The 15315-nt window shown below is 38.1% G+C and overlaps 1 protein-coding gene across 3 annotated transcripts; it reads left to right on the forward strand.

The window, feature by feature from the left end:
• The first annotated feature begins 145 nt into the window (after nt 1-145).
• Nucleotides 146-13430, forward strand: gnb1b (guanine nucleotide binding protein (G protein), beta polypeptide 1b). Of its 3 annotated transcripts, none has more exons than XM_074644841.1 (11): nt 146-289; nt 5776-5884; nt 6043-6081; nt 6163-6269; nt 6578-6641; nt 8005-8167; nt 8267-8333; nt 8456-8657; nt 8788-9004; nt 9141-9256; nt 11692-13430. In XM_074644841.1, the coding sequence occupies exons 2-10, from the start codon at nt 5828-5830 to the stop codon at nt 9245-9247; spliced, it is 1023 nt and encodes a 340-aa protein (XP_074500942.1). In that variant the 5' UTR covers nt 146-289; nt 5776-5827; the 3' UTR covers nt 9248-9256; nt 11692-13430. The 3 variants fall into 3 exon arrangements, with proteins under 3 accessions (XP_074500942.1, XP_074500934.1, XP_074500951.1); XM_074644833.1 differs by having other exon boundaries at nt 185-602; XM_074644850.1 differs by lacking the exons at nt 146-289; nt 11692-13430 and adding exons at nt 380-602; nt 9754-11601.
• The last annotated feature ends 1885 nt before the right edge of the window (nt 13431-15315 follow it).

Genomic DNA, 15315 nt, shown 5'->3' on the forward strand with positions numbered 1-15315 from the left:
GGGGAAAAAACAGACGAACACCATGTTCTCTAGTGAAATGCAGTACACCAAAAAAAGAAAACATTGTTCAAAGTGATTGTTAACATCCAGCTGTAGATATGAAACCCAGTTTGTCTGTGCCCATCGCTGCTGCAGTGGGGTTTCCCAGCGCTGACTGCAGGGTTACCGCGCCCATCTCCACACAGCTCGTCGCTCCATGGCCGGACGAGAGTGTTCCTACTACGGAGAGAAGCAGGGCAGATGTTAAGCTTGGCTAACAGGGAGACAGTAGGCTGTCCTGTTGAATGAGGTACTTTAAAGATTAGCCTTTTATTGTCTTGCCTGGGCAGTGTCTCTAGTGGGTGTGATATTGCTCCCCTCCTCCTCCTCCTCTCCACCACCACCTCTCCGGTTGGTTGACTGAGGTAGTCGAGCTCCCTCTAGCCGTCCAGCCTGCTGCTCTCTACCGGGAAGGCTGCTCCTCCTCCTCGGTGAACTACCGTTAGCTCGGCTTAGCTAGCTAGTTAGTGAGCTAGCGTCTGTGGTGTCTCCGTTGATGCGTGGATCCGAGAGGTATACGCCGTCTTGCTTTCCAGTCAATGCCCAAACACACATTGAATCAGGTAAGGTGAATTAAAAAGCGACGACTATGCTGCTTTTCACAGCAATGTAACCGTTAAAACCGTTATTAACCGTTGAATTGTGGCGGTTTGAACTATAACCGTCCGGGGGTGGGGTAACGATAGCAACAGCTAGCTTCCACTTAGCCACTTATAGCTAGCTGCGGTTAGCTAAGTTTGATCAGGAGTTGCTAAGCTACAAGTCAGCATTGTGTTGGATAAACCATTTAAACTTATCTCCACATTAACTACCTAATATGCATTGAGTCACTAGAGTTCTGTTAACTAGTGTTAGATAGAGCTGCTGGCTGGTGTTGGAGTACTGCTTGATGTCAGTGATGGCCCTGCGGAGCTGCTTCATGGCCTAAACATACTGTATTTAACAACTACCTGGTTAGTGAATGACCAGAAGGGTTATATAGGAGAACTGTAGTGACATAATGATGGCACCTTTAGCTTCATAGTGAGCTTTTCTTACTGATCATTAATAAAGCTGTAGCTGTGGGTTAATGATGACACACTCACTGGGGTTGGGCTGGAACAATAAACGTCCCGTAAACAAATTAACAACAAATATTGGTTTATTGGTAATAGCAGAGCAGCCTGCAGCCCTGACTAACGGGGAAATTGCACACATTATATATCTCTATCTATATGTGTGTGTTATTAAGGTGAGTTATAGAGGCGTTAACACCCTTTTTTCTTTCCTTTTTTTACAAGCCACAGTAATAAGTTATTGCTGCCTTCCTGCAACGACACGGTGTAACGCCTTTAACTCAGCTTAGTAACCTTAGTTCATGTATAACCAGTTATAGCTAACGTTATTTAGTGTGCTATGCACCCGATGGGTGATATAGATGGTCATCTACTTTTATGACAAATCATCCGCATTTGTTGCTTTAGTGAAGTCTTACAGGCCATCGCCGCCCGACCGACCTTGCAGTGTTTTTACAGGCTCTCAGCTCCACTTCAGGATTAAAGAGAAACTAAATGAATATACTGTAATCAAATCAACTGTGCACTGCCGGCTTTAACGAGCTTGTTAGTATGTGAGTAAGTGGATTTTCTGTAGGCCAAAGCAACCACCGTGTTTCCAGGCTTTACCCACTAGACTAGTGCTGGAGCTTAGCAGCTAACTATCATAGCTCTCGGTGTAATTGCGGAAGAAGAGCAGCTGAGTCTACACTGAAGCAGATGTTTTTTGCATTACGAGCTTTGATTTGTCTCTCATGAAATTCAGCTTTTGCTTGTCTGCCGGACATTGTTATAAATCACAAGTGAAATAGTTCCTAATTACAGTGCCAGTAGCGTTACAGTGCTTTCTACAGTACTAGCTGTGCCCTGCCTGCAGGCCTACACTGTAAAGCCTGCTAGCAGCTAGCTAACTAGCGGACAGCAGTCTGCAAGATGGCGTTTAGCTGCATCTTCTCAGATTTCCATCAGTGCAAGTCATATTATCAATACACAGTGCAGCGTTCATTCAATGTACACATCCGATCAGACGTAGTCACATACTAATAGTCTAATCAAGGTTAATTTTGCCACGTTATATGTTGCTGAATTGCAACTATCCTGATATCTATGTAGAGCCTCAGCAGCCCAACCCTGTAAACGTACTAGAGTAACAAACTGACTGAAAACAGCTATCCAGCAGCCATTCAAATACAATGCAAACTAGTCTACTGTTGTAGGCAAATCACAGTACTGCACACAGTGACTAAGTCAACTATCAGTACAGCACATAGTGTTTGGTAAACCTGTGCACAAACATCATTTTGAAAATATGCATGTTAGGTATGTTTGATTGTTTTGTACTCTTGTATCTTTTCTGTCACACAGTAGTTTGATAAATTCTCTTTACATTACTCTTTAAGTGTGCCAATTGTGTATATCATTTTCAAATTAATTTAATATACACATGGCGTCCTTGAAAATGCAACTAGTTTATTCAATTAAGAGTGGTACTAATTGTACAGTAGTTGGTCACACTGGAAAACTGGAAAAGAGTTGGACTGTACTAGGTTTGTGATTTCACTGGCAGTGTGAAAATCCAGCCACTTTCTCTAAGTATGTTGTGTGTCAAAGAATTAAGATTAAACTCATCCTTTTATGATTGGGAAAACATATTTCTAATGCTCGGGCTGGCTTTGCCAGCTGCTTATGTTAGACGACATGGATAGGATTAGAGACTCATTGACGGAGGATTTTAGCTTTTAGGATTATGTAGTTGCTCAGTGATATTGCTGGTTATGGCTTTTTCTATGATCCAGCTTTAGACCTGTGAAACATTGCATTATCATCGTTAAAGTACAGATAAGCAGACTTGTTCTTTGAGAACAGATGTGAACTACTGCGGAGAGATACATGTTTTTAATATTTTAACTGGAAATGTAGGAGACACCTTTTAGCAGGCACATACTGCCCTTAAGGGACCTGAGAACAGCTAACTTAGTGAGCTACAACTCCAGGCTGCTTTGCCACTGCTCATTGTTTATCATGCAGTCAGCTGACCCTGATCAGGCGCTTGGAAAGGAGAAGTGATGAGGGAGAGGAACTCCTTAACTGTAAGCATCCACAGAGGTCAATGGGAAATAATATTTCCGAATGTGGAGTATTTAAAACTCGGGCCGATAACATCACTCCAGGCCGTCCCACTTTTGGATTTATCATAGTAGTTTCAAGGTTTGGTATACAAACATTCAAGCATGACAATTAATTGCGTCTTGTAATTATTTGATCGAGAACAAAGTGTGAATTTAATATATCACCAAAGTTAATAAATAAAATTAATAACCATTCAAGGAGTTCACCAGTTAGTAGTGACAGAGACTTGTCAGGCTTACCTAAAAATCCTTTAATTTGATTAATCAGAACTGTATTTGAAAGCCGTTGTCTGTTCTTTGCCTGTTCTTTGCTTAATACATGTTAATACAGTACTTATAGAGACAGCAAACACAAGATGTGTAACATACACTACAGTGGGAATTAGTAAACTTTATCTGAAAATGCAAATCGGCACAGCTGATTCAACTTTAATTTTCTCAGAGAAAAAAAATATCAATTTGAGTTTAAAAAGTTGAGAAAATTGTTTTTAAATTTCAACAAGATTTTCAGTGGTTTTCAAGGCGAGAATGGCATTCTGCTGTCACTTGATGATGCTGCGTAGTAATTGCATTCCATGACATGTTTATTTATAGATTAATGAGTGTAAGAGGATAACCTGTGGGAAAAAGGTCAACCAATCAGAGGACCTAAAGGATAACATAGTCAGGTAGAGAAGATTTTCTGTCTTGTCCTGAAACCTCCAGTGACATACAGTAGGCCTGCTGACTGAATTACACCAGGTAAGGTAGCGGGAAAGGCACGGTTGGTCCAACTAAAAGGGGCATTGCTGTTTGCAAACTGCGATAAATCTGAATTAGAATATAGTTTATCAATTGTGCTAATGATCATTTCTCAACATTGTAATATTGCACTTTGAGCTGCTTCATGCATTATGCAAACATCTGTTATGTTGTTTGTTTTTTTAGATACAAGGGGTAATACGTCTCTCATAGAAGACAGCTTGCACAGACTGTAGATTTTACAAGTTTTAAGTGATGAGTAAAACTTAAAGAATGTGGTTTCTGGGTTGTAATCTCACAATGAGATGTAACTATCTCCAGAAAGTGGCCTTTTGGAAGTCATTTTATAAATTAACTCAACAGTGTTCTTACTTAATATGTAAAACATCCTAACTGATGTTGCATTTGGTCAAAATTGTATATGCATACTCAATTTCTTTTAACCAGTTTTCTGGGTGTAGTCAGAAATGACGAGTCTGACCATTTTAAACATACACAAACTCACTCACATTCAGAGTATAGTTACATTTGTTTTCCTAATGTACTTATGTTTGACACATTTGAATAATTGATGGATCTGAGCTGAAGGTTATGCATTTTCCAAGAAAACTGGAGTTGATAGGCAATCGGTGACTATTTCACAAATTAATATTCCAAATTACTGACCTTATTCAAAATAAGACAGTATGTTCAGTAATCTGTTAACAACTGTTTGCGGTCATGTTGTTGCATTGTGCTTCATTTACAAAAACCTGAATGTGTCATCAAACAGATGGATTTCCATATGTGTCAAAGTATGCTGCAGAAATTGACAGACGTAAAATTCTCATCAGTAATGCAACTAAAACAAGAATACTGGATACATTTCTTATTCTTACTCAAAATTTAGTTTTTTATTGTGGTTAAGGTTATCTGAAAACAGGGTTTCCATGGAGCATTGTTTCATCCAGTAATGGTCTTAGTACGTTTCTATTGTGATATCACAGTCCTTGTAAATCTAGTCAGTGTCTTGTACAGGACAAGTCATTACAGCTGGAGGATTTGCTGTCATTGTTCTGGCTTCCTTAACGGTCAATGAATGGACTTGAAATAATGTATTACTTTGATAAGTGAGACTTGATGTAGTTCAAGATATCGTCACTATATTTGGAACATGCCGTTAATCTTCATAATTTATTGTGTTAGATGAACTTTGAGACGGCCTTGAGGCCCTGTCTGTATTCATATAAGTGGCTTATTGATCACTTAGTTAAAATTATATCCCAAGGATTGAGGTCAACAGGATAACGACTGCTTTTCGGATCATTGGAAAGTCATGCCTTAACAGGATTTGTCTGGCAATCTAAATTGTTTATCAGGATTATGTTGGCGACATTGAGGTGGGAAAGTAAGGTTGAACCGTTACCTGTACGTTACAAAGGTTAGGTACTAGCAGGTAAACCATTTAGTCGATTGAAAAGTCAGTTAAAGTGACAGTGAGCTGGCTGAAAATCCTCCTCTACTGTTAAGAGATTTGGTTTTGTTAGGCCCACTTTCTCACAGTTGAAAATATGACCTTGAATCTAAAATGTGGAAGATTTGGGGTGCCCTGGGTGCTCACCTGGTAGAGCGGACGCCCTGTGCACTACGGCTGAGTCCTTAGCAGCGGCCTGGGTTCAAATCTGACCCGCGGCCCTTCGCTGCATGTCGTCCCTCCTCTCTCCCCCTTTCCTGTCTATCTTCGGCTGTACCATCTAATAAAAAAAGCCCCAAGAATGATCTTCAAAATAAATATGATGAAGATTTAAGCAAATGATTAAAGTCCTTCTCTCTTTTCGCTTCCTCTTTTTTAGATCAACAAGTGCCCCGGTAGCTGGAGAAAGGTAATTAAAAAAGCAGGATAAAATGAGTGAACTGGACCAGTTACGCCAAGAGGCAGAGCAGCTCAAAAATCAGATCAGAGTAAGTAACAGGTTCTTTTTTTAAACACTTTTTTATATGCCATACCATCAATTATTATTAAACATGCCATTTACAAGTTAAGTCAGAGTTAAGCGTATACAACAAAGTTGGATGTGAGAAATCCTGCATCTAAATATTTGCGTTTTTCTTCTATCCAGGATGCCAGGAAAGCATGTGCAGATGCCACACTATCACAGGTAACGTTTAAAACCATGATCTTTGTCTTAGGTTGAAAAGAATTTAGTCTGAAATTAACCGGAGTACTTAATGTTTTGCAGATCACAGCTAATATTGACCCCGTTGGCCGAATCCAGATGCGTACAAGACGAACGCTGCGGGGTCATTTGGCTAAAATCTATGCCATGCATTGGGGAACAGATTCCAGGTAGAATAACTACCAGAGTTTATGACTAATGGTGTAAATGGAGATTTTGTTTGTGGTTGCGATCGATTCATGCATTGTCAAATGTTGAGCAGAGTGCAAAAGTTAGACGAATGTAAGTGTTGTTACACTGATGCAGTTAATATCGTATTATTTCATTATGTTTTTTCAGCAGTGTGGCAGGCATCTTTTTTCGTGCAGTCCCTTTTCCTCAGTGTTTGGCTTGTGATTCTAGATTAAAAATAGATTTTGTGCGACGACTCCAATTGTTGTTGCGGTGGTGTTAACATCGCTGTTCTAATTTTTTGAAGGCTCCTGGTCAGTGCCTCTCAAGATGGCAAACTCATTATTTGGGACAGCTATACCACAAATAAGGTAAGTCATGTGTTTGGAAGGGATTAATAAAGTAACGGTTGAATCTGCACACGGCAATCTGTGTCATCTACAGTAACTGGACAGCAAAGTAATAATGGCAGCAGTTTAGACTTGCAGATGTAGGCGTGTCAGTGCTGCCATCTACATGCAAATAAAGTAATAGCTGCTGCATTTTTCAAACTTGAGGCATTTGCAGGAAAAGCAGATACAGATGAATGATTATGGGCCTGGTTTCTAGTGCTTCACATCAATGACTGTGTCTTTGTTAAGCTTAACTCATAAGGTTATACTAGAAGTAGAGGGAGGGAAACTATCTCGGCTGCATTCATTTGGAATAAATTGGGACTGGTGTGCAGTAAGTGGGATGGGTGTAAGTGGTGTGCAGTTTGTGTACCTAATAGGGAATTTGGCCCTCCCCACCACAGAGAGAAAATTTAAAATAGACAAGTATGCTATGTGGAGTTCTAGTATATTGAAGAAGCTTTTGTGGTGACACTGAAACAACACTGAGTTTGATACAGCGAGCAATAAATCCAACTGGGCATTAAAAGATTAAAGGGTCATTCTTCCAATGTCTATAAACCCACTGAGAAGATTGCAGACCAGATTGAGGTCAGAATTGTATATGGGATACCTTAATGCGTATAGGGGCTCACAAATAGAAACACTGCTTGTTTCGGCCTTTGTCAAATTAAGCTGCTGCATTATGCTGCCTGTGCATGGCACTAAGGAGCAGTTTATTGATTGATATATGCTATCATGTTTCCATCAAAAATGGAAATAATACGGGCGTGATTATACAGGATGCTGTCTAATGTCTAAAAAGGTACATTCTGTGCTCATTCCACACGCTCTTGTTACGTGGGTCGGGGGAGCTTCACCTGGTGACCCGGCCTGGATGTTACTCTGATTTTGCTCCTTTATGCAAATGTATGTATTGAGGTCAAAGGGATCCCTTTGAAAATGGCAATGACCGTTTTTCCTCGCCAAACTGTAGCGCAAATTTGGAGCGTTATTTAGCCTCCTTTGCAATAAACTAGTATGATATGGTTGTTACCAATGGATTCATTGTGTTTTCTAGTTTAATATGATGCCATGTATCTTCTCTCTAGCTTTAAAACTGAGCCTGCTACAACCTCCGAAAAATGTATTGCGCTAAAAGAATTAGTGGCGTTAAAACAATTATTGCGTTAGGTTTGACAGCCCTAATATTTACTGATGAAAACTTTTCAGAAAATGTTGCTCTCCAAAAAATGACTTTTTTTAGTTAGCAGAGTAGTAAAACCAGCCACTGTAAACTTACGGACTATAAAATGGACTTTTATGTAAATTAATGTATTTGTGTGTGTCACATTTGTTGTAGGTTCATGCCATCCCACTTCGATCTTCCTGGGTCATGACTTGCGCATATGCACCTTCAGGAAATTATGTGGCCTGTGGTGGCTTAGACAACATCTGCTCCATTTACAACCTGAAAACACGCGAGGGAAATGTACGTGTGAGCCGTGAGCTCGCTGGACATACAGGTATGTCATCTACTCTGCTGGTTATTTTTCTACTGTTAGTTATATAGCTGACATGAAATTCCATATTAATAACTCCTCTGTTGATTCTTTGCATATCAGGATACCTGTCCTGTTGTCGCTTCCTTGATGACAACCAGATTGTTACAAGCTCTGGGGATACCACTTGGTAAGTAAAAGGATTGCTTTACGGCGTTGTTGTTATCAAGTCAACATTTTTGTGTAAAAGCTAGGACGTTGGGAAAAATAGCAAACCTGTATCTTAATCGTGTATTTCATTTTATTCCATAGTGCACTTTGGGACATCGAGACTGGCCAGCAGACAACCACATTTGCTGGACACACAGGTGATGTCATGAGCCTGTCATTGGCCCCTGACTCCCGGTTATTCGTCTCTGGTGCTTGTGATGCCTCTGCTAAACTCTGGGATGTTCGAGAGGGCATGTGCAGACAGACATTCACCGGCCATGAGTCTGACATCAATGCCATCTGTGTAAGTTATTAAAAAACCATCTGTACTGCATGGGATTATTTTTGAAAAACAATCATTTATATAGGTTTACTTTTTGTTTTTGTGTATTCCTCTATTGTGCATTAATGATTTTCTCTTTTGTAATTATCAGTTCTTTCCTAATGGCAATGCCTTTGCCACGGGCTCCGATGATGCCACCTGCAGGCTGTTTGATCTGCGTGCTGATCAGGAATTAATGATCTACTCTCACGACAATATCATATGTGGCATCACCTCCGTTGCATTCTCAAAGAGTGGCCGTCTTCTTCTGGCGGGATATGATGACTTCAACTGTAACGTGTGGGACACACTAAAAGCTGACCGTGCTGGTAAGTAGTTGAAGCAAATAGCAGCCCCAAGTTTTGTAACATGAAGGAACATGTTACAAAAATGTTCTTGGGTCAATAATAAAACATACTTGCTTGCTGTCTTGTAGACTAAATTACAATTGTTGTATTTGTCTAGGTGTGTTGGCTGGACATGACAACCGCGTTAGCTGCCTGGGAGTTACTGATGATGGCATGGCAGTTGCAACGGGATCCTGGGACAGTTTTCTGAAGATCTGGAATTGAAGCCTGAAGGTTCTTTTATTATTGTTGTTACTATTGTTTCACATTTTCTTACATTTGTACCTAAGTCTATTCTACTCCTAGTAAAGTACTAGTCCTAAACCTGTATCTGTTTGTTGAAGCCTCATCCTTTCCTTGGCTGTGGTGGAAGCTGATGTGCTCTTGTCCTACTTTTGTCCCCTTACAGGTTTAAGAGCGTTGTGGGTTCAATGAAATATCTTTGTTTCTTAATCTTCTGCTGGGCTGCATATTTGAAACACGTTACCTTGAATGGATCATGGCGTTACCTTTTGACTTGACTGCATCTAGGTAGTAGTAACGAGTTACATGTACTCAAGCTAATTTTTTTGAGTATGTTGTACTCCTCAGAGTAGTTTTAATGCAGCTTAATTTTTACTCTTACTTGAGTAGATTTTTAGAGAAAAATGATGACTTTTACTCCATTACATTTTGGATACATTCATCGCGCTACTTAAATGTATTATTTTATTCCAACATGATCCGTTAAGAGGCAGGTGGTCAGCTGGTCCCAGATCTGCTGGCGTTCTGTTGTCCTACTGCAGCCACGCTGACACATGACCCGGAGAGCAAAGCAGCACGGCTGAAGCTACAGCTGGAGAAACATTAACATCATATAGCGCTAGCAGCTAATATTCACAGACGAGCTAACAGCGTGCCGTGCAGAAGGGCTCCGGTTGTGAACGCTGGTCTGAAGTCAGTATGTCACAGAACCGTGCTGACACCGTGCTGACAGAGTGTGCATCTGTTGTGTTGATGCTAATAACATATAAAAACAGTATGTCATCCTTCAAAACGACTACTACTCCTGCTTTCTGCCGTAATGTAAATATTCAAGCTAACGGTATGCCCGTGGTGTGCATTTAATTAGTCACTCCTGTATTTAAGAGGCAATTAATGGTGAAACATCACAGCATCATCTCCTAATTAGCCTAAATGCTATGAAACCTTTTCATAAAGACAAGAGACTGATTTGGCCACTTCTCTACTCGTATTATCTTCATGTGATTGGAAAGACCTAGATGGGATCGTTTGCCGTCTGTCATGGGAACTGGAACTATATAGGACATCTATACTGGAATGATCAAAAGTTTAATGACGCCGTAACATGTTGACACTCTTTATATTTACTTTTTGACATAACAGACAGGGTCCATTATGCACATGCAGAGACAACAAGCAAAGAATGTACATTTTTAAAAGTATATCTATAACCCTTCCAATACCAAAATCTTGTCCCGTTACCTACATATTCTGCATCCATATGCAGATATCTGTTTATAGATATTATATCAAACTTAACTAAGATAACAGAACTTTTTTTAAAAGTGAAGTTTCATTGCTGTTGAGACGTTTCTGCCCTTAGAAATGCAGAAAGAAATATTTCACTATAAAAAGTGTATGGTTATGGTTTTAACAATGACTTAAGATTTTAATATATTTACTAGGGTTGTCAATCAATTAAAATATTTAATCGCATGATGGTCCATAATTAACTGCAATTAATCGCAAACTAATCACACATTTTTGACCTGTTCAAAATGTACCTTAAAGGGAGATTTGTCAAGTATTTAATATTTAATACTCTTATCAACATGGGAGTGGACAAATATGCTTGCTTTACGCAAATGTGTGTATATATTTATTATTGGAAATCAGTTAAAACACAAAACAATGAAAAATATTGTCCAGAAACCCTCACAGGTACTGCATTTAGCATACAAAATATGCTCCAATCATAACATGGCAAACTGCAGCCCAACAGGCAACAACAGCTGTCAGTGTGTCAGTGTGCTGACTTGACTATGACTTGCCCCAAACTGCATGTGATTATCATAAAGTGGGAATGTCTGTAAAGGGGAGACTCGTGGGTACCCATAGAACCCATTTACATTCACATATCTTGAGGTCAGAGGTCAAGGGACCCCTTTAAAAATGGACATGCCAGTTTTTCCTTGCCAAAATTTAGCACACATTTGGGGCGTTATTTAGCCTCCTTAGCGACAAGCTAGAGTGACACAATTGGTACCAATGTATTCCTTAGGTTTTTCTAGTTTCATATGATGCCATGTATCTTCAGTCTAGCGTTAAAACTGATTCCGCTACAACCTCTGGATGATGATCGGCTGTGTTAAAGAAATAAGTGGCATTAAAACGATTTTGTGTTATCGCACATTTTCATTACACCAAATTCTTGGAAAAGATTATGTCTTAGATTTGGCAGGCTCCCCAACAGGCAATAAAACTGTAAGCTCGCTCTGCAGCTGGTATCCGATGTACCTATAATGAACACAAGCAGCCTCTTACATTCTCATGTCAGTCTGTGTTATTGCCCATTTGGTCTTACAATTACAGAAGGTTAAATTGGCTAAACTGTTGATCAAATTAGATAAGTTAAACTCTAAATTTCATTTGTCTTTGTTTCCCAGATGTTCTTTTAACTCCAAAGTTGACTGGAAGACCATTACAACTTCAGAATGTTCACAGCATCTTCTTCAACACTGTTTAAACTGACTTGGACACCACAAAAACGAAGGGAAACCAATGCCTTTCCTACACAAAGAAGAGCACAATTGTTTATCACCTAGTTAAGAAAGGATCTCCTGTGGTATCAAATCAGAAACTTGTGCATTCCTTCTTGGACCATTTTATGTTACCTTGAAAGAGAAAAACAACACTATCATCCCATGCAAATGTGTGCGTCTTGAAAGCAAATGTTGGAGTGTAATTGTACAAATTATTTAACTTTTTTTTTCTTTTTTCTTTTTTTTAAAGAATTCTATTCTGATGGTTTGTTATTCTTGATGGCTTTCTTTTTTTTTGTCATATTTCTTTTAGTGGTTTTAGATATGTTTGAATTACAGCTTGTCTTTCTAATCCAGTTAAATCATATAAAAACAGATGAGAGAAAACACGCAGCAAGTAATGCAAGTAAAAGCTTGGATCATATTACACGAGCAGCTTTCAAAATGTCCATGATGTATTTATATACTAGCTGTTTTTGTTTCATCACAGCCTTTTGCACATGAAGAAGCTTCGCCTCTCAACTAATACTATGTTAACTAACCAAGCACATGCTATAAGTTATGAATGCTCATTCCAGTACAAAAGGAGTTATTACGAGTAACTTATCCAGTTAACCCCCTTAATTCTTGTACATGCCTTTTGACTTTGGGTGGGAAAGGGGTGGGGGTAGCAAGGTAGGTGCTGAGATAATTTGGGGCATGGCTGGATTTTATTATATGGATGGGGGATTATGTTTAGTATCCACTTTGAGTGAAACACCTCACCTGACTAAATAGACACTTCCTTTGCTTGGGACTGCAGTTGCAACTCTGTGAATGAAATGTACAAATCAATGTCTGAAAATAATGGTCTGATGTTTTAAGTTAAGACATTTAATTTTGTCTGCCACGAGTTAATTTAGATGTGCATGCTGTAGACTTGCTTTCAATGGTGCAAAAAAAAAACCTAGATTTTTTTTTTTTTTTTCTGAAAAAGGAGAGTAACCTATTGATTGAACTTAATAAAAGCCAATTTCTTTTTGGCTCAAATTCTGCATACATCACATACTAATACTGGTAACGCTATGCACCAGAGTTGAGCAAGAATGGAGAAAGACTTAATATTGACTGCATACCTAGTGTAAATTTATGCTTACCAGTTCTATTGATGCCAATTTTTTGTAATAATTATAACAATCATTGTGAGAATTCTATCCTTGACGAGTCCTTTTTTTCTCTCCTTCAAATCTTCACACTCAATGGAACAAAAACGTCCTCACATACTGTCCATACTAAAAACTTTTGTACTTTTTTTTCCTTGGTCTTAAATTGAAAATCAGAGCATCTGAATGACAACATTTCACTGTATACAGAAGCACTTTTGTTAAAGTTGTGACATATTTTCACTTTTCTTTTTTCTGCGATGATGTACAATAAATGTGATGTATTCGTGTGTGGCCACAAGTGAAAATGCAATTCAACAGAGATGGATTCCCTTTTCTCTTTCCATTAATATTATAGAGCTCTGCACCCCTTATGTACCTTTTCACTTTTTGTATTTCATTTCAGTCTGTTGGTGTTACACGGTGAGCTGGATGCAAGATAGATACTGTACTAAATTGTACTGTTATTGATTGAAAAATGTAATAAAAAGCTGTTTGAGATCTCTTTTTGTTGAGTGGAATTTAAAAGCTGCATTGGATGTTTATTCTGTACATAGTAGAAGTACATTGATGTGTCATCCAGATCTAACATTTCTCTGCTTTCTGGCCAGTAACTAGTAGTAGTTAAACAGCGATAGCTTTTTCACTATTGTTCAGGGAGGGCAAGCAACTCAAGACCAAATTTAAAGGTTAAAAAAAAAAATGACCAGTTGATTGTTGGTAGCGCTTTACTTGTTTTAGATTCTGAGACCTGTGTTCGTTTTTAAGACCATAAAATACTTTTGCTCAGCTTACTAGATTTTGCCCTGATCTAAAGCTAACAAACATAACACTGGACTAGTGCTACAGTTGCGCTCTACATTTGCCTTGCACACTTTAATTGGCAACTTTATCAAAAAGTAAGCACAATTACAAGCAAAGTATACCTTTCTGTAAGCCTATAAAGCAAGAATACTTAATTATACTTTTCTTAAGTATATCTCGATCAAAAGATTAAGTACAAGTAGACCTATAAGCCAAGTATACTTAGACATTTCTGTATACTTGTCAGTATGAGCCAAGAATACTAAGTAAATACTAAGCATAAACCAAGTATTTTTATGTATACTTTTAAGTATATCAAAAGTAAGCTGAAAGCATACTCTCTTATTTTAAGTTTAAAAGAAATATACTAATAGCACACTTGAATAAATTATTTTTGGTTAAGGGCAGCATCTTTTTACCACAAGGTTTCACTGTCAGACAAACCAGCACTATAAAATACTGTAGTTTGCGATTACATTAATCTGAGTCTTAATCAAAACTCATTGTGGTGAGTTGACTATTTCATGTTAACTGTATTATACTATCTTTTATTTTTGATACATTTACAGGATTTGGCATATTTTGATGTAAAAAAAAAGCTAAACTAATGTTGTTGGATGGCATTTGAATAAATTTACAGATTTTTACACTGCGAAATGAATTGATACCATCCTCTTTATAAACTTGTTTATTAACGTTTAAAACTTAAAACAGACTTGCAATGTATTTTATAATCTTAGATATACCAGTGTCCTCTCCATACAGAGATCCCGTTGCAACAACACAACATGGACACTGAATGTCAATATTTGAAGATGTAACGGTCAGTTACTGTTACACATGAACATCTGGTTTTAGATGACTAACTAAGCCATCAATGTTTACATTTACATTTAAAACGGAGTGTATCTATCCAGTGATTTGTTGCGACAACGATTTGGAATTGAAACCAATAACTGTGTATTTTGTGATGATACTGAAACAACTGATCATTTATTTTTTCATTGTATGTATTCATCTGGGAAACTTCTCTCAAAAGGACATTGTTTATGATATTGTCATGGACAATAACAAAGATGACTTTCTGGTGAATAACATTCTCATTCTTTGAAAAGGTTATTTGCACAAATCCAAGTATATGAAAGTGAAACCTAGGTTTAATGTGTTTCATTCTGAGTTTCTTTCTTACATAAAAGCCCTTAAAGTCATGAAAAACAAAAATGCATTAAAACTTCTTAGTATAATAGAAGAATATGAAATACAGGTACAGCCCTAGCCCTTAATTTAATTTATTATTATTTTCATGTATAATTTGACATATTTTATCTGTTCTTGTTCTGTATGCACCTTTTCCTTTTACTCTAATGCAATGATCTATGAGCCATGGTGTTTGTAAATCTGAATTTGTTCAATACATTTTTTTTTTTAATAGTTTACATTTACACACACCTGTAAACACACACAGCGTGATGTGCAGAGGTAATCATTGTTGGAAATAAAGATGATGTAACATAGATGAGAACGTTTTAAATGTAAGGTAAATTCTATCATATCAAACACAGTAATTTAGACAGCGTGGATC

Source organism: Sebastes fasciatus, chromosome 1 (assembly GCF_043250625.1).
Source record: "Sebastes fasciatus isolate fSebFas1 chromosome 1, fSebFas1.pri, whole genome shotgun sequence".
In the NCBI taxonomy this organism is placed as follows: domain Eukaryota; kingdom Metazoa; phylum Chordata; class Actinopteri; order Perciformes; family Sebastidae; genus Sebastes; species Sebastes fasciatus.